General features: G+C 44.2%; 1 protein-coding gene and 1 pseudogene across 1 annotated transcript; one reads left to right on the top strand and one right to left on the bottom strand.

Moving 5' to 3' along the window:
• Nucleotides 1-1,548: 1,548 nt before the first annotated feature.
• On the top strand, nucleotides 1,549-25,401 carry EPPIN (epididymal peptidase inhibitor). The gene is made up of 7 exons (XM_059133250.1): nucleotides 1,549-1,699; nucleotides 3,322-3,456; nucleotides 7,045-7,212; nucleotides 11,662-11,793; nucleotides 13,430-13,597; nucleotides 14,425-14,568; nucleotides 25,178-25,401. The coding sequence occupies exons 1-6, from the start codon at nucleotides 1,609-1,611 to the stop codon at nucleotides 14,505-14,507; spliced, it is 777 nt and encodes a 258-aa protein (XP_058989233.1). The 5' UTR covers nucleotides 1,549-1,608; the 3' UTR covers nucleotides 14,508-14,568; nucleotides 25,178-25,401.
• LOC131807677 (large ribosomal subunit protein uL23-like) lies at nucleotides 17,948-18,479 on the bottom strand (annotated as a pseudogene).
• Nucleotides 25,402-27,282: the final 1,881 nt, after the last annotated feature.

Raw genomic sequence — 27,282 nt, forward strand, 5'->3', positions numbered from 1 at the left:
AGATAACTAATCACTGGAGTGACCCTGCTTCTCCCTTCCTACACCCTAATTCCCACTTTTAAATTCACCAATAGAAAGTGAACTCATGAAACCTTAGACATTCTACACTTGGACCCAAATAAAGGGAGAGCCCCAAAGTATGCACTTTCTCCCCCTCTCTCTGTCCACAGCCTTTTTTATGTGGCTCTCTGCCTTCCCATGCTCCCTCCAGGGCTTGTGAGCAAATCTTTTCTTAAGTTCCCTAATGGTTTGGCAGAGGTGAGCCCTGTGATCATAATAAGAACCACAAAGACCAGTGCAACCACAACACTGACCCAGTGGTGGTAGGGGGATGTCTCTGAGGGGAATGTCTGGGGGCATCACTTTGAGTAAATATGTTCCAAGGACATCTCAGGCCTTCTTAGAAGAGAATACCACTGTCAATAGGCTGAGACCCACACCACAGATTCCCATAGAGGGCTCTGTTGGTAATCCTAAATTTTGTGACCATACAGTCACTCATTGATGATTAGGCTGGCTTTGTCTGGCTTTTGCCCATTTATAAGACAAATGGAGAACAAAGCTTGGCCCCAAAGTGCAAACTATAGTTAAGGAAAGAAATGGGGACCCTACAGATGACATTTGCACTTTGAAGAGTATCTCTCCTTCTGTCAAGGGTGATGGACTCACTGGCACTGCAGATTCCCTATAGGAAAGCTGCCAAGTACTCCAGAACTCTCTCCAGAGCCCCTTCACCAGTCCCATTAGAAGCCAGCAACTCTAATGCCTATGGACCTGTACTGGGGTGTAGTCTCTCAGGCAGGTCTCTCCACTGTACAGTGCTTCCTCAAACAACAAGGAGTTTACATGAGATGGCAAACATTCCCTACAGGCTCTGCTGACATTCTCCACCACTCTCAAACAATAGGACCTTGACAAACACTCTGAAAACTCTGTAGATGGGCTGTTCCTCCCCCATACCCCACTCTATGGCAACACATTTACTCTTCAGCCTTAGTTGAAGAATAGGAACTACCCAAAGAGAAAGGGGAGAAGGATAAGAAGGAAGGTTGGGAAAGGGAGAAAGAGACACAGAGATCATGAGAGGCCCACAGAAAAAGAAAGACACCGACACAAAGAAACACAGAAAAACAGAGATATCAGGAGATCCCTAGAGACACATTGTCAGAGACAAACAAAAGGGGCATGCCACTCAGCATGCAGATAAAATAGAAAGTGAATGGAAAACAAGCACATTCCACAACTCTCAGAGTCATCAAGAAGAAGACCCCTGATGGTGACAATGACACCTAAGGTCACCTAGAAATTGAGACAAGCTTTGCCTGCTCCCCCTTGTTGACCAGAAGGCCCAGCCCACCCCACCCCAGCCCAAGCTGCTGAGGCTCAGGAGCCATGCCATCAAAGACCCTTCCCCAGGGCTGTGTGCTGCAGATGCCCGCTGGTCACAGTGATGATCTCAGGAACTTGGCGTTCCCAGAAGGAAAGGAGGTGGCTGGCTTGACTCCAGTTCTCACATCCAAGATACTGACTACTGAAAAATAGGCTGGACAAAGGCAGACAGACATTTTCATATTCCGGGATCACCAGAGGGGCCAGCGCTTCTTCAGAATGGAGTCCTCTAGACTTTTCAGCATCCTGGTCTTTTCTACTCTACTAGTGAATGTCCAGGGACCTGGGCTCACTGACTGGATCTTTCCCAGTAAGTACTGGGGTCTCAGCCCTCACCCTGGAGAGCAGGAAGTTTGCTGGGAGAAGAAAGAAGGAATAAGACTTGAATTGCTTCCCACTGTTTTAGCCCTGGACCCAGGCTGGGACATAGTTGGAATATTTATTCCAATTTCCCTCTTTTTAGAAGATCACTTCAGTGAATGCAAGATTGCAGACCTGAGGCAAACCCCATTTTCAGCCCCTTTGAAGTGAAGGTCAGTTGGGGGGTTGAGGGAAGAGTCCCAGAATCCAGTGTTTATGGGAGGGGCAATAGGAATCTGAGAAGCCTAGGGGACCTCCCCCTCATCTCACAACAGAAATGGCCCCCTTTCTCAAGATATCATCTCTATCAACTCATGATTCTTTCAAATGTAGTCCTCTAAAGTATTCCTGCATCCCTAGGGGTGCCTTGCCTTTGGAATAGAAGACAGCATCCAGAAGTTTCTTTGAACTGAAGACAGTAATACTCCATGACTTCATAGAAATAATGATAATTGCTACCACTTACTGAACTTTTAGAAAGTAATGAGTTTGAGAGATCTGGATTCAGACATAGTGGGTCCAAATTCTAGTTCCACCACTCAGTAGCCATAACCTTGGGGAAGATACTTAGACTTCATAGAAATAATGATAATTGCTACCACTTACTGAACATTTAGAAAGTAATGAGTTTGAGAGATCTGGATTCAGACATGGTGGGTCCAAATTCTAGTTCCACCACTCAGCAGCCATAACCTTGGGCAAGTTACTTAAACTCCATGTGCTTCTGTCTCCTCCTCTGCAAAATGGGGATGTCAGTAGAACTCAGTGAGACAGCATTTAAAGTGTTGAAAAGTGCTTGGCTTATGGGAAACAGTTGACAAATATTAATAAATAGCTATGCATCGATTCCTATGATTAGAGCTTTACACAGTTTGTCTCATTTCTTCCTCAACGACTGTAAGGCTAAAATGATTTTACAAGTGAATAAAACCAAGGTTCAGAAAGGTGAGTGTAAGCCAAGAGGTAGAATTTAAATACCTGAGTCTCTGATGACAAGGTGAGGGATATTAATCATGTGCAATAGTGCCCTCCCTACCCGTGCCCCACCCCCTCCTGGCCACGAGCCAGGAACTCCCAAACACTGACTTCTCAACCAGGCCCAAAATGACCAGATTAGCCTGGTCCAGTGGCTTTCAGTGGGGTGACTTTCCCCTCCAGGGGACATTTTCTGTCTAGAGACATATTTGGTTCTTTAACAGGGGGGTGCTATTGGCATCCAATGGATAGAGGGCCAGGATGCTTCTCAACATCCTACAGTGCCCAGGACAGCCCTCCTCTCCCATAAATAATGATGAGACCCTAGTGGCAAGGTTGAGAAATCCTGCCTTAGAGGGAGTAAGGGCAGGGGGCGGAACAAGTGATGGAGTGAGAAGGTAGAGTAAATCATGGTCAGAAGGGAGAGTAGTGTGGGCAGTGTTGGGAAATACATGAGAACACCCTGAAGAAAAGGTCTCCTTTGGATGAATAAAGAGAAAGCAAGCTTCCCCGACTCCCCAGAATTGCCTCAGGTTGGGAGAAGAGTGGGCACTGTGCCCTCCAACATTCATGGTTGTAAAACTGTCCTTTTCCTAGGGAGATGCCCCAGAATCCAAGAGAAATGTGAATTCAGAGAAAGGGATATCTGTACGAAGGACAGACAATGTCTGGACAACAAGAAGAAGTGTTGTATCTTCAGCTGTGGAAGAAAATGTTTAGACCTCAACCAAGGTAGTATTCAGAGCTTCAGAATTACCAGCCCCTCTGCCCATACCCTCACCTTCTGGCCATATGGTGGCATTGCCCCTTCTTTACTAAGGGCTGGTCCCTGAGCAAGACTGCTGGGTTGGAGAGACCTGCAAGTCAGAGCCGTCACTGCCCCTGATATATGTGTGTGACATTAGATAGTATTTTCATCCTGTCTGGACTTTGGTTTCCCCAAACAGAAGATGACTATAGGATGGTAGATGACAATCTTGTGGTTGCTTTTAACTCTTGTGATTTTCTTTTTGTTTCTTTGGATTCGTGATTTTCTGAGTCCCCTCATGGCTATTGTTGGCACATTGTTGCTGGAAGTGATAACTAAGCTACTGGTATTTACCATATTTTTGCTGCAGAGAGACCACTTTTCTGCTTATTGAAGTACAACTCAGCACCAGGAAACCTCCCTCAACTACTCCAGACCAGAAGGCCTTTCCTTTGCTCCTGCAATCTTAACTCCATGGTCATATCCTTGGGTTCCAAATAGACAATCATAGACTATTTGGAGTCAAGACTCTTTTGCTCTTCATTTAACAAATATGCATCTAGTGTCTCTGAGACTCATAATAAGATTAGACCAGTATGGTCAGGGAGGTGAGGAAGACTTCCCTGAGAAAGCAATCTGGAGTCCTGTTCAGAAGGATGGGTAGTAAATTTAGGCATAGAGTCAGTGGGAGGGCTTATGCAGGTACAGGGGAAAACATGCACAAAAAGCTCAAAAGTGGGTCCTGGAGGCCAGGGAGCAAGAGTGAATATAAGCCTGGTACCAGGGAAAGGATCTTAGGTATGTAGGGTCTGGTGAACTAGCAACTCACTTTGATCTCAAGAGGAGTGAAAACCAACTGAGGTGGACAGCAACGTAATTGGGTTTTTTAATGCACACACAGAGGAAGAACAGACTATCTTCAAGGAATTCAGGAAGAGATGATATGGTAGCTTGGACCAGAGAGGTAGGTGAGGGAATGGAGAGGAGTGGGGTGTGTTTGAAAGATGTCTAGGAAGTAAAGCAAGCAGGACTTGACAATGGAGCGGCATGGCTAGGAGGATGGTAAGTTGTTCATTTGCCTAAGGTAAGGGATTCTGAATCCATGCTTCCTGAGTTCAAGTCTTAGCTCTGGTTTTTTAACAGCCTGGGCAAATTAACAATTCTCCCCCACTTTCCCTCAGTTTCTCCAGATAATGAAAGGACCAGTGTTAAAGGTTATCTGGAGGATCAGGTAGGTTGATGTGCATGAAGTACTTAGAGAAATGCCTAGCAAAATATAGACAGATGACACATATTAGTTTAAATTAATTGTTATTTTTTTCATTGTTTTCTTTTTTTATTAGCAAATAATGTATTATTTGCCTCAGGGGTACAGGTCAGTGAACCATCAGGCTTCCACATTTCACAGCACTCACAGTAGCACATACCCTCCTCAATGTCCATAACCCAGCCACCCTATCTATCCCTACCCCCTACCCCTCAGCAACCCTTAGCTTGTTTTGTGAGATTAAGAGTCTTTTATGGTCTTTCTCCCTCCCAATCCCATCTTGTTTCATTTTTTCCCTCCCTACCCCCACAAACCCCTGCCCTACCTCTCAAATTCCTCGTATCAGAGAGATCATATGATATTAATTGTTATTCTTGACTGGGAGCTCATAAAAGGCTCCAGTCCTTTTCTTTGTCTCTTAAAGCATCTTGCACACAGTAGGTGCTCAATGAATGGCTTATTTAGTTCAAGTCAGGATGCATTTGGTTTTACCCTCAACATTCTGCAAGATCCTATACTGAATCAGACCACCTACTAGGAATGGGGCTCCAAGATGAAATCAGACACAATTTGTGCCCCCTTGGAAGCTCACAACCTCATCGGGAGACCGAGGATGTAAACCAGTAACAATCATGTACATGAGATCAGAAACATGGTGGAACAATGCAGAATTGGTCCAGGAACCTGTGGAGGTGTGGTGTGTATATGGAGGCAGTGATATCACAGAGGAACTAATGTCTGAGTTTTTGAAGAGAGAGTGGGAGTGCCGCTAACGAACAGCAGCAGGGTGGGCAGAAGGAATGTACAATGAAAGGTGTAGGTGTGTGGGATAGCAAAGGGTGTTGAATATTGCAGGAGCATGTACCTCAAATGGTACTGTGGAGGGGGTGGGGCAGCACAAGCAGGAGTCAGACTATAAAGAACCTGTGAGTCATGGGAAGACTTGCCATGAAGTCAAGGTCTTAGCTGTGGAATGATGTGATCAGCTTTGTTTCAGGTTCGTTAGGTCCTTCCCCCTGGTGGGCTGCACAAAGGATTGATTGGAGGGGCTAGGGACAGGGGCAGGAGATCAGTTCCTGGCTATCCCAACAGCCCAGGTACGAGACATGGAAGATTAAAGAGAGTGGCAAAGAAGTGAGCCAGAAGTTTTCCCTCGAGGAAATCTTAAGTTTAGTTCAGATCTGCATTCATTTGCTAGGGCTGCTGTAACAAAGGACCATAAGCTAGGTGGCTGAAACAGCAGAAATGTATGGTCTCAGGGTCTGCAGAATTCAAGTCCAAGGTCAAGCGTTGGCAAGGCAGGGTCTTTCTCAGGTTATCAGGAGAGCATCTGTTCCACGTCTCTCCCCTAACTCGTGGTGGTGTGCTGGCAATCTTTGGCAGTCCCAGGCTTGTAGACCTCTGCCTTCAGCTGAACATGGTGGGGTGTGGGTGTGGGTGCGTGCGCGCCCTTGTGCAGGCGCGCGCAAAGTTCCCCTTTCTATAAAAAGGCTAGTCATTTTGGGTTAGGAATGCATCTTCCTCCAGGATGACTTAACTAATTACATCTGCCACAACTCTGTTTCCAAGTAGGGTCACATTCTGAAGTACTGAATGTTAAAACTTCAACATATGAATGGGCATGGAGTGGGTGGGGCGGAACACAATCCAACCCATCACAGGACTGAAGCTAACTGCAGGATGAAAGGTGCTTGACCATCTAAAAAACAGCTCCTGCTTTCCCTGCCCTACTTGCCTTTTACTCATGATCCCATAATCTCTCTTCCTGGCATGATTTGCAGGGCAGAGTATGTGCTTATATTTTGTCCCTTTCAAGACACTTCCATATCTTTTATCCATTCAGCATGTATTTACTGAACAGCTACTCTCTGCCAGGCACTATGCTAGAAGCTGTACATTCAGGTCCATGAGGGCAGTCTTACTTGTACTTTGCAGGGTGGGAGTTGCATTCCCATTTTCCAGAAGAGCAAGTCAAGGCCAAGACAGGTCACAGGGGAGGTCGATGTGCACACACTGAATTGGGAGCAGAGCCTTGAAATAAGTCTCCTCACTCTCAGGGAAGACAGTGGGGATGGTGACCATGAGGAATGGGGGGGATGTTCTCTGGGGCTGCAGAACCCCCAACAGCTCCACTCTGGGGTCTCCCTACAATCTGTACCATACACCAGTGGAGCTGGGCTCCTGTGGTGTAATAAGGGGAAAGAAGCCTGCTCTGTTCCATGTCTGGTAGTTTGCAGGGGTAACAATATCAGTTGGTCCATGGGGCTGGACACTCATATTGCTCAAGTCTGGTGTCTCCCTACAGATATATGCTCTATGCCCAAAGAACCTGGCCCCTGTATGGCATTTTTCCACCGTTGGTGGTACGATAAGGAGAAGAATACCTGCTCCAAATTCATCTATGGTGGCTGCCAAGGGAACAACAACAACTTTCAGTCCAAAGCCATGTGCCAGAACATGTGCCCCAGCAACCGTGAGTCGAGTCCCCGGGGCATCCCGTCCTCACTCGGGCCCTTCTGACAGGCCTGTGTGCAGCTGCTTTGTTCAGGCATGGGCCATAGCCTTGACAAGCCAGGTGCTGACAGAGCCAACTCCACTTGGAGATGAGCATGCACCTGGCAGAGGGATGGACGGCGGTATTCTGGGAACTGAGGTTGGGAAGGTCGTGGCCATGATCAAAACTGGCAAGTATGAGGGGTGGAGGGAGGATGCAAACATGGTGAAATCCCAGAGACCAGCTCCAGAGAGGTCACAGGACATCCAGCCTAGGACTGGATCATCAAGCACTCTATCTCTACCACAGCTCCGTTCTCCTATAAGGACGAAAGCTATAGCTCCCCAGAGAAAATCCACTTTGTTTTCACTTCCTGTGCTAAGATGCATGAATGTCACTTCAGACTCACTCTGAAGATAAGCTGAATCCAAGATGCTTAGCAGGTCTTGTCCTACATTCTCACCAGGCTCCAAATCATCAGTGCATAAGGATGCACCTGAACAACCACCAGGAGTTGGCTCGTGATTCAAGGCTCTGTCCGTGCTCCCGACTGATGCTCCATATTGATGCTCCACTCTTGAATTCCACATTCCAAGGGCTCAGCTCTTCTCCAGGCAGAGTTCTGGGATCTGCATTCCCCTTTCTCTACCTCAACCTCTTTTCACACATGGTCCCATTTTTTTTTAATTCCATCCCTATGCTTCTTTCCTATATGTCCAATGTCTAGAACCCCCTGTCTATACCTGCATATGTCCCAGTTTTCCCCAATAAAGTATGCTGTTTAGTCCTGTGCCTCTGAGGCTGAATAATTCATATCGGTTGGTACATTACACTTTGCAGAGAGTAAAGGTTCATTGAAGATTTTGTGACACCAAAAAAGGGAGTGAAAACTATCAGAATCTTGAGAGTTTGGAGCTCCAGGAACATTGTGATCCTCCTCTGTTTCTCCAAAAAATTGCAGACCCTTTTAAGACAAGGGTCTATGGGCATTTCCTTATTTTGGAGACCCCAGAATCCAATCCTAGGACAAGGACATGGGTAGAGGACTTTACTTAGGAGATCTCTCAACACACATAAGGTAGGGTGAGGTAGGCGATACAGACAAGAGAGGAGTCAGTTATGAGCTGGTTACCATGGGGGAAAATTGCAGCTTACTGCCCCTGGGGACCTTCTGAGGAGTCCTGTAAAATATGTGTCCAGATGTCTGCATTCATCTCCAGTGATGAGGCAGCGGAGGCCTTTACGCCTTAATTCCCATCCCTTCCTGGATGCCTGGGTCTATGAAAGTTCTTTCTCCTCCAGATTGTTTCCCACACAAGCTGACAAGCTGTCAGGGAGCCAGAACAGTCCTATAGCACGGAAGTAAAGACTCTGACACTTGAGATGGGACGCTATCACGGTACACTGGCCACAATAAGGAGTCAAAAACTAACAGAAGCTACACTGCAGACAGACCTCCAAAGCATCAAGTGATGCAGAAAAAGCCAGACACGAGATGTCCTATATTGTGTGATTCCATTTATAGAACATCCAGAATAAGAAGATCCACAGAAATAGAATGTAGGTTACTGGTTGCCGGGGCAGAATTAGGCTGGGGAAAATAGTGACTGCCAGTAGGTAGAGGTTGTCCTTTTTCTCTTTTTCCTTTCTTTCTTTCTTTTTTCTTTTTCTTTTTGTTTTGTTTTGTTTCTTTAAGTAATCTCTACACCAGAGGTGGGGCTAGAGCTTCTGAGATGAGGAGTCATGTGGTCTTCTAACTGAGCAAGTCAGGTGCCCCTAGGGTTTTCTTCTGGAGTGATAAAAATACTGTGGAACTAATAGAGGTGGTGGTCACACAACATTGTGTAGGCACTTAAAAACCTCTGATCTGTCCACTTAAAAATGGTTCACTTTATCTGATGTTAATTCCACTTCATTTTTTAAAACAATTAGAAAAATGTGCACTAGATCTCTCTCCTACAGCTGCAAGCGAAATTAGAGGCAAGCCAAGAACATGTCTTATTAACACTTCACACCCTAAGTTGGAAAGTTCAGGGAAGAATCTTCAAGCCCCATGGCTGCTGCTTCTGAGGTCATAACTAATATTTAGTATTTCCTCCTGCATCACCATTCCAAAGTGCACCCAACAATAGAGACTCCGCATTAGCTCTGACATCCTTTCCTGCTTTCAAAGCACCATGATCTTGACACACACTCTCTGAAGATTTGGTTCAACCTGGGATCAACCTGGCTCCTCCAGACCACATGCTACTCAGGGTAACATCTTTACGTTTTGACGATGGTTAAGGAAAAGGGGTGGTCCAAAGAGATGAAAAAGGAGAACAGAAGGGAAATGAAAGGGACGCCTGGGTGGCTCAGCTGGTTAAGTGGCTGCCTTTGGCTCAGGTCACGATCCCAGCGTCCTGGGATCGAGTCCCACATCCGGCTCCTTGCTCAGCAGGGAACCTGCTTCTCCCTCTGCCTCTGCCTGCCATTCTGTCTGCCTGTGCTCACTCTCTCTCTCTGACAAATAAATAAAATCTTAAAAAAAAAAAAAAAAAAGAAGGGAAATGAAAGGCAGGGAGAAAGAGACCCAGACAGAGACTCACAAGAAAAGAGAAAAAGGCAGGCACAGAGTGAAAGGAGGAGGCACAGAGAGAAGGAAAATAAACAGTGTGAGAAAAACAAGCAGACAGACAAATAGATGTGTCAGAAGTAGAAGATTGGAAAGAAGAAAACTGGGATATTCTTGACTCTAAACTCCCTCTGGATGATGGAAGATGCTGAAATTGAACATTCCCTTCTCTGAGGGAGTCTAGAAGTCCCAGACAAGCTTTGCCCCCTCTCCCTGGCTGACCAGAGAGTCAGAGAACCTCAGCGAGCTGAGAAATAGAAGCTGCCTGTGAAGGGCCCTTTCCCCAAGTGTTGAGGCTGTGGGTGTCAGCTACTCCCACTGATGGCCTCGGGGACTTGGCATTCCCCAGCAGAGGGAGTGTGGCTGTCTTGTCTTCAGTGATATGTATGTGGCTCCAGGGCCAGGGCAGCCAAAGCTCAGAAGCAGGAGCTACTGGGAGCAGTTCCTAATTTTGGAGCCACCAGCCAGGCCAGTAGATCTTAAAATGGGGCTCTTGGGACTTCTGCCAGTCCTGGCACTCTTCATCCTCTTGGGGGGAGTCCAGGAACCTGAGCTCGTTGAGGGGTTCTTTGGCAGTAAGTACTGGGGACTAGGGCCTCCCAGTGGAGATATGGAAGTTGCTGGGAGGGAGGAACAAAGAGTTCTAAGGATGAGGAACACCTCCCCCACTCAGCCTGAGGTTTTAGATAGGAGAAAGGGAGATATTCACAGTCTTTCTCTCAGAGTCCTACCATCTTCTAAGATGCCTCCTGTGAGTGCAAGAACCTGGGTCTCTAGCAACAGACAGCCCATTATCATTATGAGAGGGATTCTTTCTGGAGGTGCCTGGACCTGGAGCTTATGAGATGGACTAAAGGTGCTGCTGGGACCTTATAGGCCTTTCCTGCAAGAAAGCTCCCTCACCCTAGCTCCACCCTTAGCAGCTTTGAATCTTCCAGTTGCAGCCCCCAAAAGTCTCCCCACACTCGCAGCACCAGAGGGTCCTTGCCTGTGGAGTATAGAATGGTCTCTTGAAGTCCCTTGGAATGCTGAGATATGCAGACACCCTTAAGCAGCAGCTAAAAATACACTGAGCACTCAAGGGTGAAGCCATACATTGTAGGTTTCAAATCCTGGCTCCTCTCCTTAGTAGTAGCTGTGTGACCTTGGGGAAGTTCACATAACCACCCTGTGCTCCAGATTCCTCTGTTTATAAAATGTGGATATTATGAGACTGACGTGCTGCCTACTGTGCTAAGGAGGCAGCTTAAAATGTGGATATTGATAGGACTCACCAATAGAAATGCCACAGGATTCAGGAGAAGAGAACAAGAACACAGGAAGCACCTCGTTAATATTAATTAACATTATTTTGTCGCACGCCACCTGACAATGACTTCCAAGATTTGTCACCTAATCCTTGAAACAGCTCTATAGTGAAGGAATCAAGGTCCAAAGATGGTGCCCGCCAGTCCAAGGGTGGCACAGAAATTCAAAAGCCCAGCCATCTGACTCCATAAATGGAAATCTCAGTCACCTGGAAAAGTGCTAGCACCCTCGCCCCCACCCAGGAAATATCCAATATAGGAAGGCCAAGTGACCAGAGTAGTCCTAGTAGACAGCATCCTTTTCCCTGAAACCTCATGAGTGGTGGGGGTGGGATTAGGACTTGTTTAGGAACTAGATGGGCAGTCAATACAGGGTTGGGAGTGGGGCCAGTGCTGTGAAAATATGGAGTCATCTGAAGGTCACTGTCTTCCTTAACTCAGCAGTAGTGCCCTGGGTCTGACCATGGAGGGTTCTGGCCTTCCTTTTTCCTTTTTCCCCTCCCACAGAGAGATGTCCCCGAATCAGGGTACCATGCAATTACAGAGAAATCGACCAGTGCGGAAAGAAGAAACCATGTCCCAAGAAGATGACATGTTGCAGTTTTAACTGTGCAAAGAAATGTTTAGATCTCAACGAAGGTAACACACAAAGCCCCTGAACTATCCAGTGTCCTCCCTGCTGACCCTTACTCTCTGCCCATCAGCACTGGCAGTGTCGTACCTCTCCCCTGGTTCCCTGATGGCTGGTCTCTGACCAAGAATCTGGGTGCATCTTCTACTTGACCCAAATGCTAGAAGCATTGAACTGGGTGGGGTTTATTTCATTTCTGTCCCTACTCAGGTATATGATGTGTATAAGAGTTTTTGCTTTATGGACTTTAATTTTCCAATTTGTAAGAAAGAAGCAGGCATCAGACCACAAGTTTTCTGGCTTATTCTGTGATCCTCTGAGGTGCCAAGTTCCCACTGAGGTCCCATCAAATACCAGCATGGTGTCAGGTGATATGATAGCTATAAGAAACAGCTATACAATTTATAGTTCCTGGTTCCGCCCCCCAGGCTTCTCTGTCATATAAATCCAGGATGCCTTCTCTAACCATTTTTTAACCTCTTCCACACTTTCTGAAGTGTGATTAAACTCGTATGATTAAACTCTAAAGAGGACCATCAAAGACCATTCATTCATTCATTCAACAAATATTTACTGGTGTCCCTTATACACATGCTGGGCTCCGCTTGTTTATTATAGGACAGAGAGGCAAGAAAGGTTTTCTCAGGGAAAAGATCTATGATTTAAGATCTGAAAGATGGGCAGTAAGTAGACAAAAATTGGACGGAAGAGCTTTCCAGGCACAACTAATAATATGTGCAAAGACCCTGTGTGAGAAGACAGCATGCTCAGGCCTAGAAAGTCCAGAGACCAGAGAGTGAGGATGCCTGTGTAAGACATAGAAATATCAGAATGGTGAGGCCATGTTAGATAGGCAAGGTTCTGACAAGGCAGGGTCTTGCTGGCCGGATTAAGGGGTCTGATCTTGATCCTAAGAGCAACATAATATCTAAGTTCAAATCCCTTGCCACCTATGTGACCTGAGGAAGTTACTTAGCCTCTCTGAACTATCATCTGCAAAATGAGGACAATAAGAGGACCTAGCTCCTCAGCCTATATGTCAATATATATGTCAAGTGCTAAGAACTTTGATAAATGGTGTCATTGTTGTGCTTCAGACTATGAGGTCCTAAACAACTCTATTTGTATCTCATAGTACTATGCACAATACAGTTGCCCATTAAGTATCTCTTGAAGTTCAGGATATGTTTGATTTTGTACTGTGAAAAATCCTGAAGCATCCTCTCAGTGCCAGATTATCTGCTAGGAACTGGTGTACAAGAAGACATAATGTGAAAACCTCACTTTCTGATGCAGGAATCAAAAATATGAACAAATAATTATGTGGAAGTGATCAATGTGTGGGCAAGATTGAAAAGCCAAAAAAAAGGCAAACAGTGAAGAATGGAGCCAGGAGAGAAGATATCATAGAAGAGTTTGATGTGTGGAGTGTTTTGAGGAACAAATAGGAGTACACCTAGTAAGCAAGAGAGGGGTGGACACTATGCATGTGCAAAAGCATAGAGAAGTGTAACAGCATAATATCTTTTTAGCAAGTTCATGCTGCCCTAAAAGTATTATGCTCTTTCATTCTTCCAAGTCTTTGTGGAATATTCTCTAGCAAGGCAGGCACCCAAGCAATACTGCTCTGCCATCTCCTTGCAGACATATGCAGTTTGCCAGTGAGTATTGGCCTCTGCCTGGCCAGCATTCCACGCTGGTGGTATAATAAGGAAATCAAAACCTGCATCAGTTTCAACTATGGTGGTTGCGCTGGGAATAATAACAACTTCCAATCTGAAGCTGCCTGCAGGGCCGTCTGTTCAGAAGCATGTAAGTGTCAGGGGTCCCATCTCCCATGCTCAGCCGCACAGGTGTAAGGTCTGGTTGTTGGTTGGCCCATTCCAGGAAGGCAGGCCTGGGCCCGGTAGAACCAGTAATCTCTGAGAGGCAAATAGGGGATGCTTTGGGAAAGAGAAAGTGTGAAGAGGAGCAGTAGTCAAAGGGAAGTTGGCAAGTATGAGATGGACAGGGGGTGCAAAACGAGACTATGAGAGTGAAAGGAGATACCACTAGTTATTACACTGGGACAACAGGTTTAAACTGGGACTTGACTGAAAAAGCCCAGAGCACATGCTATGAGCCCCCAAAATCATTCCACTCCTGGTTTCTCTCCTATGGAAAGATATAAAAAGGACCCCATTTCCTTTTTTCCATTAATTCCAAGATTTGGTTCCTGTATGAGTAGGCCCCAAGCATCTCATCCTTTCTATTCTGCTGTCTTGCAGAGTCACCATCTCCCTCAGTACGATAAAAAGAACTGGAAAAACCTCCAGAATTTGGCTCATAATTCAGAGCCCTCTCCACATGTGCCTCCCTGATGCTTCATATCGGCTACCTCTGGCCAAATCCCAGCTGCCAAGACATTGACTGTTCCAAAAACCAAACCCCAGGATTTGCTTACTCCCTTTCCTCCAGCTCAGCTTCTCTTCACACATATAATGCCCTTCACCCTTGAACACTTTCTCAGTGTCTGATCCTATCTCTTCACTCTTACAGTACCTGTGTATGCTTCAGAAGCCTCCAGTTTTCCTAATAAAGTGTTCTGTAGGTCTGATGTTTCTGAGAATGAATAATTCACATCTACTCCCTCTGTGCAGTGTTTGCAGAACAAGCAATCACTGGGTCTTCCAGTGACACCAAAAGAGAAGAGTATGGAAATCCTACAAATTGGGAATTCTGATGATGCTATGGCCTGTGTAAAATTGTCATGGAATGCTTAGAATGGAACCAAGCTTGCTCGGGTGAGGGAAAATGAGACTTGAGCTCCATTAACTTCATGGGAAATATATCTCTGAAAAGGCTGTGGGTTTGTTTCCTGGACTTTCAATAAAGGATACACTTCCAGTGTCCAGCACAGACAGTACAAAATAGAAGATAACTGTGGAAGAGACATGACAGGAGGAGATGGGTCAGCAAAGAGATGCAGAGGAAGGGAGAAGAGAGAGAGTTGGAGGAGAAAAAGATACTGCATGATGGCACAGTTTTAAGGCAGGGACCTACAATTCTTTCACTCACTTCAGCCTAGTGGTAGAAGCCTTGGAGTCCACAGCCCCTCCCTTTGAATCTCGGCAAACTGTGGGACTGCTTTGACTGGTAGAGTAAAAATAGATGATGCTGTGTGACTTCCAAGGTTAAGCCAGAAAAAGTGCACTCCACCCTCTTATGATGCTTGTTTCTGGGGGTGCATGAGGCAGTTGCCATGTAAGAGGGCCAATTGCCCTGAGACAACCATGCTGGGGAGGCCCAAGCATGTGCTCTGGTTGACAGCCCCAGAAAAGATCAACCTGAGAGCCAAGGTCTGTTGCCAGTCACATGAATGAGCTTCCAATCCCATGGAGCTTCAGATGACTATGGCCCCAGCAGACATCTGACTGCAACCTGGTGAAGACCCTAGGAGAGAACCACCGAGCTCATTCCCTCCCAAACTGCTCACCCATAAAATGGTGAGAAATAGAGAATATTCTGGGACATTTTATTCACAGCAATAGGTGGGTAATTGGAAGAGATGAGAAGGAAGTGAAAGGGAGAGGAGAGGCGAGGAGGGGAGGGATGGAGGAGAGGAAAGGCATAGAGAAGTCAAGGGGAAGGTAAGAAGGAGTCTCCAAAGGACTGGGCAAGATAAGAAGGTGCCAGGCTTAAAGAGGCAGCCCCACAGCAGGAGGCTTGGCCACCACAACACACCAAAACCTGGATGTATCTTTCAAATGAATTCATTGTCTAGTATAACTTGAATCAGGAGGCTCTAAAGAGAGTCTGGGATCCACTTACTGTTGAATAATTCCTTTCCTCTCCACGTCTCTGTATATCTCTCTCTTTCTCTCTTTTTAAAGATTTTATTTATTTATTTAACAGAGATCACAAGTAGGCAGAGAGGCAGGCAGCGGGAGAGGGAGAAGCGGACTCCCTGCTGAGCAGAGAGCCCGATACGGGGCTCGATCCCAGGACCCTAAGATCATGACCTGAGCTGAAGGCAGAGGCTTTAACCCACTGAGCCAGTGGGTTAAACAGCCAGGCACCCCTGTTTATCTCTTTTTTAAAAAGGCTGGTTAAACTGATGAGTATTTCTGAAAATGCTGTTAGCAAATACTACATTAGAATTACTTGGGGGTGGGGAAGGGCTGTCTAAAATAGAGGTCCTCAAGGAACTGCAGATGCCACTGCCCCAGAGCAGCGTCACCCATCTACAGTCAACCTCACCATGTTCTTCAACATGGCTATGAATGGTGAGCCCTTGGTTTGAGTCTCCTTCCAGCTGTTAGCAGACAGAGTTCCAAAGACAGCAGATAACTTTAGTGCTCTGAGCACTGGGGTGAAAGGATTTGGTTGTAAAGATTCCTGATCTCATAGGATTATTCCAGGATTTATGTGCCAATGTGGTGACATCAGTTGCTATAATGGCACTGGTGACCAGTCCATCTATGGGGAGAAATTTGTTGATGAAAATTTCATCTCGGGGCGCCTGGGTGGCTCAGTGGGTTAAGCATCTGCCTTCAGCTCAGGTCATGCTTTCAGGGTTCTGGGATCGAGGCCCACATCAGGCTCTCTGCTCAGTGGGGAGCCTGCTTCCCCCTCTCTCTCTGCCTACCTGTGACCTCTCTCTCTCTCTCTCTAAAATAAATAAATAAAATCTTTAAAAAAATCTTCATTCATATGATGAAGGTGATGGGTTAATAATATCAAAGAGTACTTCTCAATTTGAGGAATTAAGGCAGCTCAGGAACCCAGCCAAATCTAGTAAGCACCTGATGCTTGTCTGTCCCATTAGTCCTTTCAGTCCTTGATTAATGTTAACATACATGAATGACTGGAACAAAATCATTCTGTCCTAGAGGGCAATGGATCAGAGTGGGCCTTGGAAATGGCCAGAATGTTCCTTGAAGTTTGTAGATTCTGCTTACTTGCTGTCCTCAGGAATGCACTCAGAGCCCTAAGGGCTGAGCACAGAGAACCCTCTGCCTTATAAGGACCTCAGTGGAGATGTTTTTCTTTGTTAACAATTTGCTCATTGCTCTGCCCGTTAGAACCCAGAGGATACCTCAAGTGAAATCTTCAAGTGTTACTCAGGGTGTCATACAGATCCAGGACTCCTCATCTTCCCTCTCCTTCTTATTCTCTCCTTGAAGCTCTCTCCAGAGCCAGAAATGCCTAGAGGAAGCTAGAGATGGTTTTGAAACTCAGGGAACATTGAGTTCCACAGCCCCAATCACCCTCCTTTTTTAAAACCCATGTACAAATGGAAGCTTCTAGTAGGAAATAGACTCATCCAAGATCACATAGAAAATCAATAACAAACTGGAGGAAAAAAATCCAGGTTTGAAGGGTAGCAAGGTGTTGACAGATTATACAGCCTACTTGGAAATCAGAATGGATATAGTGGCTATTTGTCAGTCATTTTGTCAATATTCCATTCTTTTTTTTTAATGTTATGTTAGTCACCATACAGTACATCATTAGTTTTTTTGTTTTCTTTTAACTTTTTTTAAAAATTTAATTTAATTTTTAAAATTTTTTAAAAATTTTTTATTTTTTATTTTTTATAAGCATATAATATATTTTTATCCCCAGGGGTACAGGTCTGTGAATCGCCATGTTTACACACTTCACAGCACTCATCATAGCACATATCTCCCCAATGTCCATAACCCCACCCCACCTCCCGACGCCCCTCCTCCCAGCAACCCTCAGTTTGTTTTGTGAGATTAAGAGTCAGTTATGGTTTATCTCCCTCCTGATCCCATCTTGTTTCATTTATTCTTTTCCTACCCCCCAAACCTCCCATGTCTCATCATTAGGTTTTGATGTAGTGTTCCATGATTCATTGTTTGCATATAAGACCCAGTGTTCCATGCAACACATGCCCTCCTTAATACCCATCACTGAGCTAGTCCACACCCCCTTCCCTCTAACAACTGAAGAAGTCTCTACCAGGAGTCTTTCTTTTAAAGATTTTATTTAATTATTTGAGAGAGAGACAGAAAGAGCACAAGCGAGGGGAGGGGCAGAGGGAGAAGAAGAAGACTCCTCGGTGAGCAGGGAACCCAATGCAGGGCTCAATCCCAGGACCCTGAGATCATAACCTGAGCTGGAGACAGATTCTTTTTTTTTTTTTTTATCATGAAAAAACTGTATTTAGATTTAGCCAGCTGGACTCAGTTTAGATGATCCCAATTTTGTTGGCAACATCCAAAGCATCATAGTCAGGGGCCAGCCGAACGTATGCCTTCTTCTCTCCATCATGCCTGATTAAGGTGTTGACCTTGGCTACATCAATGTCATAGAGCTTCTTCACAGCCTGTTTGATCTGGTGCCTGTTGGCCTTGACATCCACAATGAACACAAGTGTGTTGTTGTCTTCTATTTTCTTCACGGTGGACTCAGTAGTCAGGGGGAACTTGATGATGGCATAGTGGTCAAGCTTGTTTCTCCTGGGGGCGCTCTTTCGAGGGTATTTGGGTTGCCTTCAGAGACTCAGAGTCTTGGGTCGTCGGAACGTAGGTGATGTGCGGATCTTCTTTTTTTTGTGACTGTGGACGCCTTTCAGCACCGCTTTCTTGGCTTTCAAAGCCTTTGCTTTGGCTTCGGCTTTGGGAGGGGCAGGGGCTTCCTTCTTAGCTTTCGGCGCCATCTTCTAAAAGGGATTCTGGAGACAGATTCTTAACCAACTGAGCGACCAAGGTGCCCTGAAATTCTTTATATGAGGTAAAACCAGCTTTCTACCATAAAAGCTGAAAAAGTTAAACTCTATCATTCAAGATTCAGTAAAGGACACAGAAACTACACTCAGCCTCTCAAACAGAGAAGACTTAATACTGAAAATTGGCTATATGAGCATTTGTGGGGGTTGGGAGATACTTTCATCACTCCTAGATTTGAAAGAATAAAATCTTTAGGGTTCATAGACCTAGGAGTTCATAGATGGGGCTCCGGCATAGCTGTTGCTCATATATCTGGCAGGACAGAGAGGAGAGGCTAGGATCGTCTGGCTGGCACTCAGTCTTCTAAAATGCACTGTGACTGGTTTTCAGACCTCTGAGGGGAACCTGGCTCAAATGGTACTGGGTTCACTGAGTCAGAAGATACAGCCAACTGGTGCTAGTTATCAGAGGCAGTGCAATGCATATGGCTTGGAAAGTGCCAAAAGAATCCAGAGGAGAGAAGTATAACTGTGTTTTGCTGGTGGAGACATGCTAACCAGACCCAGAAAAGGAAGAAAACTCCATATCCCCTCATTTCACCTGTCAATTTCTTCTCAGTGTCTCCCATGCAGAGTCTAACTGGAACTGCTGGAAGTAACTGACAAAAGAATGAGGGAAAACTTAGTTTGTAGAGTCCCACTGGAAGCATCACAGAGAAGAGTATGAAATAATAGACTTGCAACTGGACATATGCATTCTCCCAGCCTCTCTTGCAGCTAGGAGGTAGGCACTTGTCTTGGGCTCAATCAGACATTCCCACATTGAACAGACATTGAACTGGAAACTAGTAAGCAAAGAAGAAATGCCAATGGGGAATTTATTTTGATAGAAACAGTGACAACAGACAACCTAATCCTGTTTCTGGTAGTAGCAGGGATGATGGTGATGGCACAATGGGGCAAGATGGTACAAGTGTTCAGTGTTCTGTTGACTCTGGCCCCAACTTTGTAGCCTTACTTATTCCCAGCCATTCTCCTAGTCTTGTTTTCTTGTCCTTCTGGACAAGAAAAAAAATAAATTTCCTTTCTGCTCAAAATAACCAGAATTGCATTTATGTCTAGAAACCCTGATGGTTATAGCAAGGATGGCACCTGGAGGAACTTTGAGCCTAGAAGTCTGAATGAGCACAAGAGAACTTTTATCTTGGAGCCCCTGGATGGCTCAATCAGTTGAGAGTCTGACTCTTGGTTTCAGCTCAGGTCATGATCTCAAGGTTGTAAGATTCAGCCCTTCCTTGGACTCTGTGCTGGGCATGGAGCCTGCTTAAGATTCTCTCTCTTCCTCTCCCTCTGCCCTTTCCCCCTGCTTGTGCATGTTCTCTCTCTCAAAAAAAGAAAAGAGAACTTTTTTCTTGGCAGAGAGGTTGTCACTCTTCCATGATGTGTTTCAATGGAGTTTTTCTCCATGATTTGTTCTCGAAGCCTGTCATCATGTTATGAGCCCCATATTTCTCTAGGTTAAGTTTTACCTTGAAAAAGTCTGCCATGTAGAACCTGGATGTCCAGATGTATGTAACACTGAGGTCATTTACTATCTGACTTTCTCACTGGAAGGATCTAGTCATTAGGAATAACTGGAGCTTGAATGAAAATCAGAGAGAACATTCTCTTCAAAATAACAGGATAAAGCAAAACTAGTTCCATGAAGAGCAGAAAAACTTTGAGCTTGAGGAACTGTTCAATAAAGCTGGCCCCAGCCCTTAGATTCTGTGCAACAATGAGTCACTCTGTCTCTTCTTTGGGCCCCAGTTACCATACTTGCACCATTGGAAAAGACAAAGAAGGAATCTTCCCCCACAGATTCACCTGAAGATCTCATCCTTCCCACCTCCAGTGACATCCAAAAAGATATTAATGGTGGTAGTGATGGGAGAAGGGCAGATATGTGCAGAGCCACAGAAGATCCAGTAAAACATACTATAGACTATACACCTCCCAGAAAGACGTGAGGCTCCGGGTCCTTGTTCTACATCTTCCTCTCATCAATTGAACTGCACTCCACCACAGTAACATATCAGGAAGGGAGAACTGAGCCCGTGTAACTATCATTGCTTTTTGAAATTTCCACTTAGATTTCTCAAGACATAAATTATTCTTAAAGTGATCAACCTTATTTTTGCCCTCTGGACATTTATTTGGAACATAAATAAGGTAAAAATGGAAATCAACTCCTTTGGTATGTGAGTGTTTATGATAAATGTATTTGTTACATGTACAAGCACATCTTCTCTCTAAGCCCTGGTTCCCATATTATATAAAATGAGGATGGCAAAATATCTATTCCAAGGACTTTCTATGAGAATGTAATGAGACAAGGCAGAAAACTTCCTGACATATAGTTAGTGCTCAAGTCATGTTAGTCTCCTTCCCTTTCTAGATAAGACAAAGGTTACCTGGAGGTTAGAATCTAAATGGAGAAACTTCATTCTTTCAAAATTCCACCCAATTTACTTCCCCCATTCCCATACCACTCAATCAACGGTTCTCGATCAAGAGTAATTTAATTAATCCTTTACACATACACACACATGCATGCACATATAATTGATGTGAGGTTAGTAAAACCTCTTTGATAAGTATAAGAGCTGGATAACCAACAAGAAGTTCCTACTAGCTTCTCTAATGTGCATTTAATAAATCTTAAACTTGCCCTCCATCTTCTAAAACTACAATAACCCTACACCGAAGTCACCTGATAAAAGGCCAAGTCACTGAGTCATGGCCAAAGTTCCCCCAGGACAACCTGAGTACAGAATGCCTGGTTTTCAAAGTCCAGTGCCTCCCACACTGACCCACAAAGCCTGTTCAGTAAAAAAAAGTACAGACACACCTCATCAAGCACTACCCTCACTGCATGGAGTTTTTATCATGCTGCCAATGTCAGAAATTTTTTTAAATTAAAGGACACAGAAACTACACTCAGCCTTTCAAACAGAGAAGACTTAATACTGAAAATTGGCTATATGACCTTTCTGCAGAGTATCCTAACCTTGATACTATTAACTCTGTATGGTAGGGCTATCCTGTACCTTGCAGGATGTTTAGCAGAATCCCTGGCCTCTACCAATAGGTCCCTTCCCATTCCCAAGTTGTGATCATCTAAATCATCTCAGACATTGTCACATGTCCTAGGGGACACACTCTCTCTCAAATAAATAAATAAAATCTTAAAAAATAAAAAATACAAAAAACAAATGTTGTCTACCTGGATATAGTTTTTAAAATCATATTATAATACATAATACCTATATTTTATAGAAAGTAATATCTACATTTTATAGAAATTTCAAACGTACCAAAGTGTAAGGAAGAAAATTAAAAATTGTCAGAATCTTACCTTCCAGAGACTTTCACTTGCACATGTAGCTTTCTGCATGTATGCAAACACATGAAGCTACTACAGATCACAGATTCTTATATATGACTGGGATACTAAACCTCTCAATAACCTGACAGACCAGTGGTTTTCAAAGTTTGTCTCCTTTTCTGGTAGCAGGAGCATCACCTGAGAATTTACTAATTCCTAGTCTTACTGGATCAGAATCTCTGGGAGTGTTTCTCTCACAACATGTGTTTTTTGTTTTGTTTTGTTTGTTTGTTTTTCTCACAATTTGTGTTTTAAGAAGCCTTCCAGGTGATTCTGATATATATTCCAGTTTAAGAACCTCTGTTGGGTGGCTCAGTTGGTTAAGTATCTGATTCGTGATTTCAGCTCAGGTCATGATCTCATGGTCATGAGATTGAGTTCCCCACTGAACGTGGAGCCTGCTTAAGATTCTCTCTCTCCCTCTGCCTCTGCCCCCTCCCTTTGCACACACACTCTCTCTCTCTCTAAAGGAAAAGAGAGAGAGAGAGAACCTCTTCTAGAAAGGAAGAGAATGTACTAGTCAACCAGACAGGTATCCTATAGTCAGACAACTGAGTCTAGGTCATGGCTATACTACTTACCAATTCTATATTTTGGGAACATTATTTAACCTCTCTGAGAGCTTCCGTGTCTTCTATAAAATAGAGCAAATGATTTAACCCACTTTATTGATCAACCATTCTGATGTATGTAAAGCTCTCAGTATAATTTAGCTCTTACTAGATTCTTGTCTTAGAACTAGTCAGATATGATGATGATGCGCCATAAAAAACTTGTGGAATGCAGCTCAAGTGGTTTTTAGAGGGAAATTTTTCACGTGTTTCTATTTGAAAAGAATAAAGTCGTATGTCGTTAACCATGTACAGAACCCAAGATGTTAGGGAAGAACTACAGAGTAAATCTCACACAAAAAATAGACAAAAACTGGGGTGCCTGGGTGCTCACTGGGTTAAAGCCTCTGCCTTGAGCTCAGGTCATGATCTCAGGGTCCTGAGATCGGGCCCCGCATCGAGCTCTCTGCTCAGCGGTGAGCCTTCTTCCCCTCTCTCTCTGCCTGCCTCATTGCCCACTTGTGATCTCTGTCTGTCAAATAAATAAATAATACCTTTTAAAAAATAGACAAAAACTATAAAGAGTAGAATAGAAGGCAAGATAGAGAACAGCAAAAGCTATCAGTTGGGGGGAGAGGAAGTGAAAAAAGATTTTTGTAAAGCATTCAGCAAGCTTCCTTTATACGTAACACATACACATGCACATACTTATTTCCACATATTCAGTCATGCACAGAGGGCATCATTTTTTAAAGTTTATTTATTTATTTGAGAGAGAGAGCCCACAGAGGGGAGGGGCAGAAAGAGAGGGAGTCTTAAGCAGACTCCACATGGACTCCCCCAGGAGCCAGACTCAGGGCTCAATCTCACGACCCTGAGGTCATGACCTGAGCTCAAACCAAGTCAGATGCTCAACTGACTGTGCCACCCAGGTACCCCACAATATTCCTTTATTTTAGTGAAATAGAGGAGCAGAGAGGTAGGACTGAGAAAATTAAAAAGCAAGTAGGACTCCACCTCTTGCAGAGTCACCTCTAAATGTCCAGGGGATGAGGCTGGGATATGCAGGAACATCACAACATGCCCCACTCTGCCTCTCATCCCAATTGGACTACCTCTTCTGTCTCTTTCTTATTATCCTTCACCATTAGAGGTGAAGAGCCATATAGATAAGGGGTATAAGATAAAAGCCATACAGGTAAGAGGATAAGAGAGCTTGAACCTTTGCTCTTGCTTGTGTGAAAGATGCTTGATGCCTGAATATCTGCCATAAGAGTGATCATCCATCCATTCATTCTCCAACAACAAACATGGATTGAGAACTTGCCAGCCTTTGCAGCCTGCCTATCCTGGGTTTGGTTCTTGGCCCGGCAGTCTCCAGCATGACATTAGGAAAGGCCCTTCACCTCTCTGGCCTTAGTTTCTTTATGTAAAGTTGGAAATCTTAATATCCACCTTGAAGGATAATAGCAAGGATAAAACCATTTCCATAAAAGAGACATAAAAAGAGAATACAAAGAAATTTGTAACCCTGCCTTAGAGAATCTTATAGCTTTATTTCTGTTAACAAACTGAGCTAAAAATCAGGCCTGGGTTAGGCATGTACTTTTCAGAAATGAGCTTGATGAGATCTTTGCTCTCAAGAGTCTTCTTGTTAAGGAAGAGAGGGAGTATTTAGAGCTGCTACTATTTATTGGTGCTTTTCTATATATCAGTGCTAGCCACTGGTTATTTCTAACCCCTTAGTAAGCCTCAAATGTGGACATACTCCCATCTCACAGTGAAAGGAATGGAATGTCAAAGATATAAGTGATTTATCCAAGATCACACAGTCAGGGAATGATTGAGTCAATCCCAAGTCAGTCCTCCTTTCATGATGGAATATCATTCTAGAAGGACTATGAAATAGAACATGGAACCTGGGAAATCTTACTTATAAGGCATAGAAATTCAGATCTGAAAGGATACTCAAAGATGACAGAGTTAAACTCCTTAATTTTACAAATGAAGAAATGGGGTTTTGGAGAGGTTAAGTGGATGCATGATCCTGAAGTAGTAAGGAGCAGGGCTAAGATTTGAATTCAGTTGAGTTGGATCCTTAAGTATGGGATTTTCACCACATTAGGCTACTCTCAGAAGTAAAAACCTCAACTTCTCTGTAGATGGGTAAGACCATGGCAGGGTTGGCTGGGTGGGTCAAGTGGGCCAGGTGGGACTATGAAGAGGAAGGTGATGGCTTTGGCCTCTCTCAGCTCTTTTCTATCTTTAGGTCCTGCCAGGCTTGGCTCCTGAAATGCATGCAATCTCTCTTTGGAATTTGGCTGTTGGCCAAAGGTCTCAATGCCACGATGGTTTTACAACATTAAAACTTTTCAAATGTGAGAAGTTTTTCTACGGAGACTATAACAGCAATGGCAACAACTTTTTGAGGAAAGAATCATGTGAGAAAGTTTGCAAGGACACCTAATATCCTAGTAAGACCACAACCCTCAGTCAGGATTGCTCTTGGGTAATACAAGGCATTTTTGTGAATGAGAGATGTATCTCTTCACCCCCAAATCGATTCTTCCTGCTGTGTTCTTGAAATCACTCATCTCTGTGCCAGAAATTCTACCAATATTAAAAACATGTTTAAATTCTCACAACCTTCCCCTAAAACTACATACATCCACACAAATATGCTGGGGAAATGAATTAGAGTTAACAGCCACTTACACTTTGTTTGAATTATTCCTCAGCCTATTGGAGGACGGAGTGAACGGTAAATCTGAAAACACTGGGCAAGACATCAGAAGGACTTGCAATAGAAAAGAAAAAGAATTCCTGGAATCATGTGAAACAAGACAAAGGACAGAAACCAGAGAGGCAAAGGGAATTGTGGGTGGGGGTTGAAGATTTTAGGATCATTGTGTTTTGTTAGTCATCATAAAATATATCATCAGTTTTGACACAGTGTTCCAAGATTCATTGTTTCCATACAACACCAGTGCTCCATCCAATATATGCCCTACTTAATACCCACCACCAGGCTTACCCATCTTCCCACCCTACCCTCTAAAACCTTCAGTTTGTTTCTTAGAATTCACAGTCTCTCGTGGTTCATCCCCACCTCCGATTTCCCCCAATTCACTTTTCCTTTCCTTCTCCTAATGTCCTCCATGATATTCCTTATATTCCACAAGTAAGTGAAACCATATGATAATTGACTCTCTCTGCTTGACTTATTTCACTCAGCATAATCTCCTCCAGTCCCATCCATGCTGATGCAAATGTTGGGTATTCATTCTTTCTGATGGCTGAGTAATATTCCATTGTATATATGGACCACATTTTCTTTAACCATTTGTCTGTTGAAGGGCATCTTGGCTCTTTCCACAGTTTGGTGACTGTGGCCATTGCTGCTATGAACATTGGGGTACATGTGGCCCTTCTTTTCACTTTCATCTCTATCTTTTGGGTAAATACCCAGTAATGCAATTTCTGGGTTGTAGGGTAGCTCTATTTTTAACATCCTGAGGAACCTCCATACTGTTTTCCAGAGTGGCTGCATTGGCTTGCATTCTCATGGTACTGGAGAGTATTATGCTAAGTAAAATAAGTCATTCAGACAAAGACAATTATCATATGGTTTCACTTATATTTGGAATATGCAGAATAGTGCAGGAGACACCAGGGGTATAGGTGGTGGTGGAGGGGAACTGAATGGGAAGAAGTCGGAGAGGAAGACAAGCCAAATGAGACTCTTGACTCTGGGAAACAAACTGAGGGTTGTGGAAAGGGAGTGGGTGGAGGGGGGTGGGGTAATCCGGTGATGGGCAGTAAGGAGGGCATGTGTCCTGATGAGCACTGGGTGTTATACACAATTAATGAATCACTGAACATTATATAAAAAGCTAATGATGTCCTATACCATGGCTAATTGAATTTAAATTTTAAAATGAAAAAAAAAAACTAAAAAAGTGAAATTTTTTTTCTAATTTATTTATTTTCAGAAAAACAGTATTCATTATTTTTTCACCACACCCAGTGCTCCATGCAATCCATGCCCTCTATAATACCTACCACCTGGTACCCCAACCTCCCACACCCCCGCCACTTCAATCCCCTCAGATTGTTTTTCAGAGTCTATAGTCTCTCATGATTCACCTCCCCTTCCAATTTACCCCAACTCCCTTCTCCTCTCTAACACCCCTTGTCCTCCATGATATTTATTATGCTCCACAAATAAATGAAACCATATGATAATTGACTCTCTCTGCTTCTGTACCCCAATGTTTATAGCAGCAATGGCCACGGTTGCCAAACTATGGAAAGTGAAATTTTTAAAAAAGAAGCTGTTGTATATGGAGAAACACAGATAACATTAACTGATTTCCATTACTGTTTCCACAGTAAGGTTTCCAAGGCCCACTTTTGGAAAGTCACAGAGCTGGACATGGAGCCCAGACTGGTCCATTTCCAAGTCCATGATCATAACTGCTATGCTACACTTTTTTATAGATCTCAGAAATTCCATCAAGGGGCTGATTTTCAGCCACAACTTTTGTTCAAAGGGTTTGCTGCCAAGACAACAGACACATCCCACTCTCCTCCTCCACCCCATCACTTTCCATTACATCACTACTCATTAAAAGGAAGTCACTTGGGGCACTTGGGTGGCTCAGTGGGTTGAGGCCTCTGCCTTCGGCTCAGGTCGTGATCTCAGGGTCCTGGGATCGAGCCCCTTGTCGGGCTCTCTGCTCAGCAGGGAGTCTGCTTCTCTTCCTCTCTCTCTGCCTACTTGTGATCTCTGTCTGTCAAATAAATAAATAAAATCCTTAAAAAAATAATAAAAATAAAAGGA

Source organism: Mustela lutreola, chromosome 9 (genome assembly GCF_030435805.1).
Source record: "Mustela lutreola isolate mMusLut2 chromosome 9, mMusLut2.pri, whole genome shotgun sequence".
NCBI lineage: Eukaryota > Metazoa > Chordata > Mammalia > Carnivora > Mustelidae > Mustela > Mustela lutreola.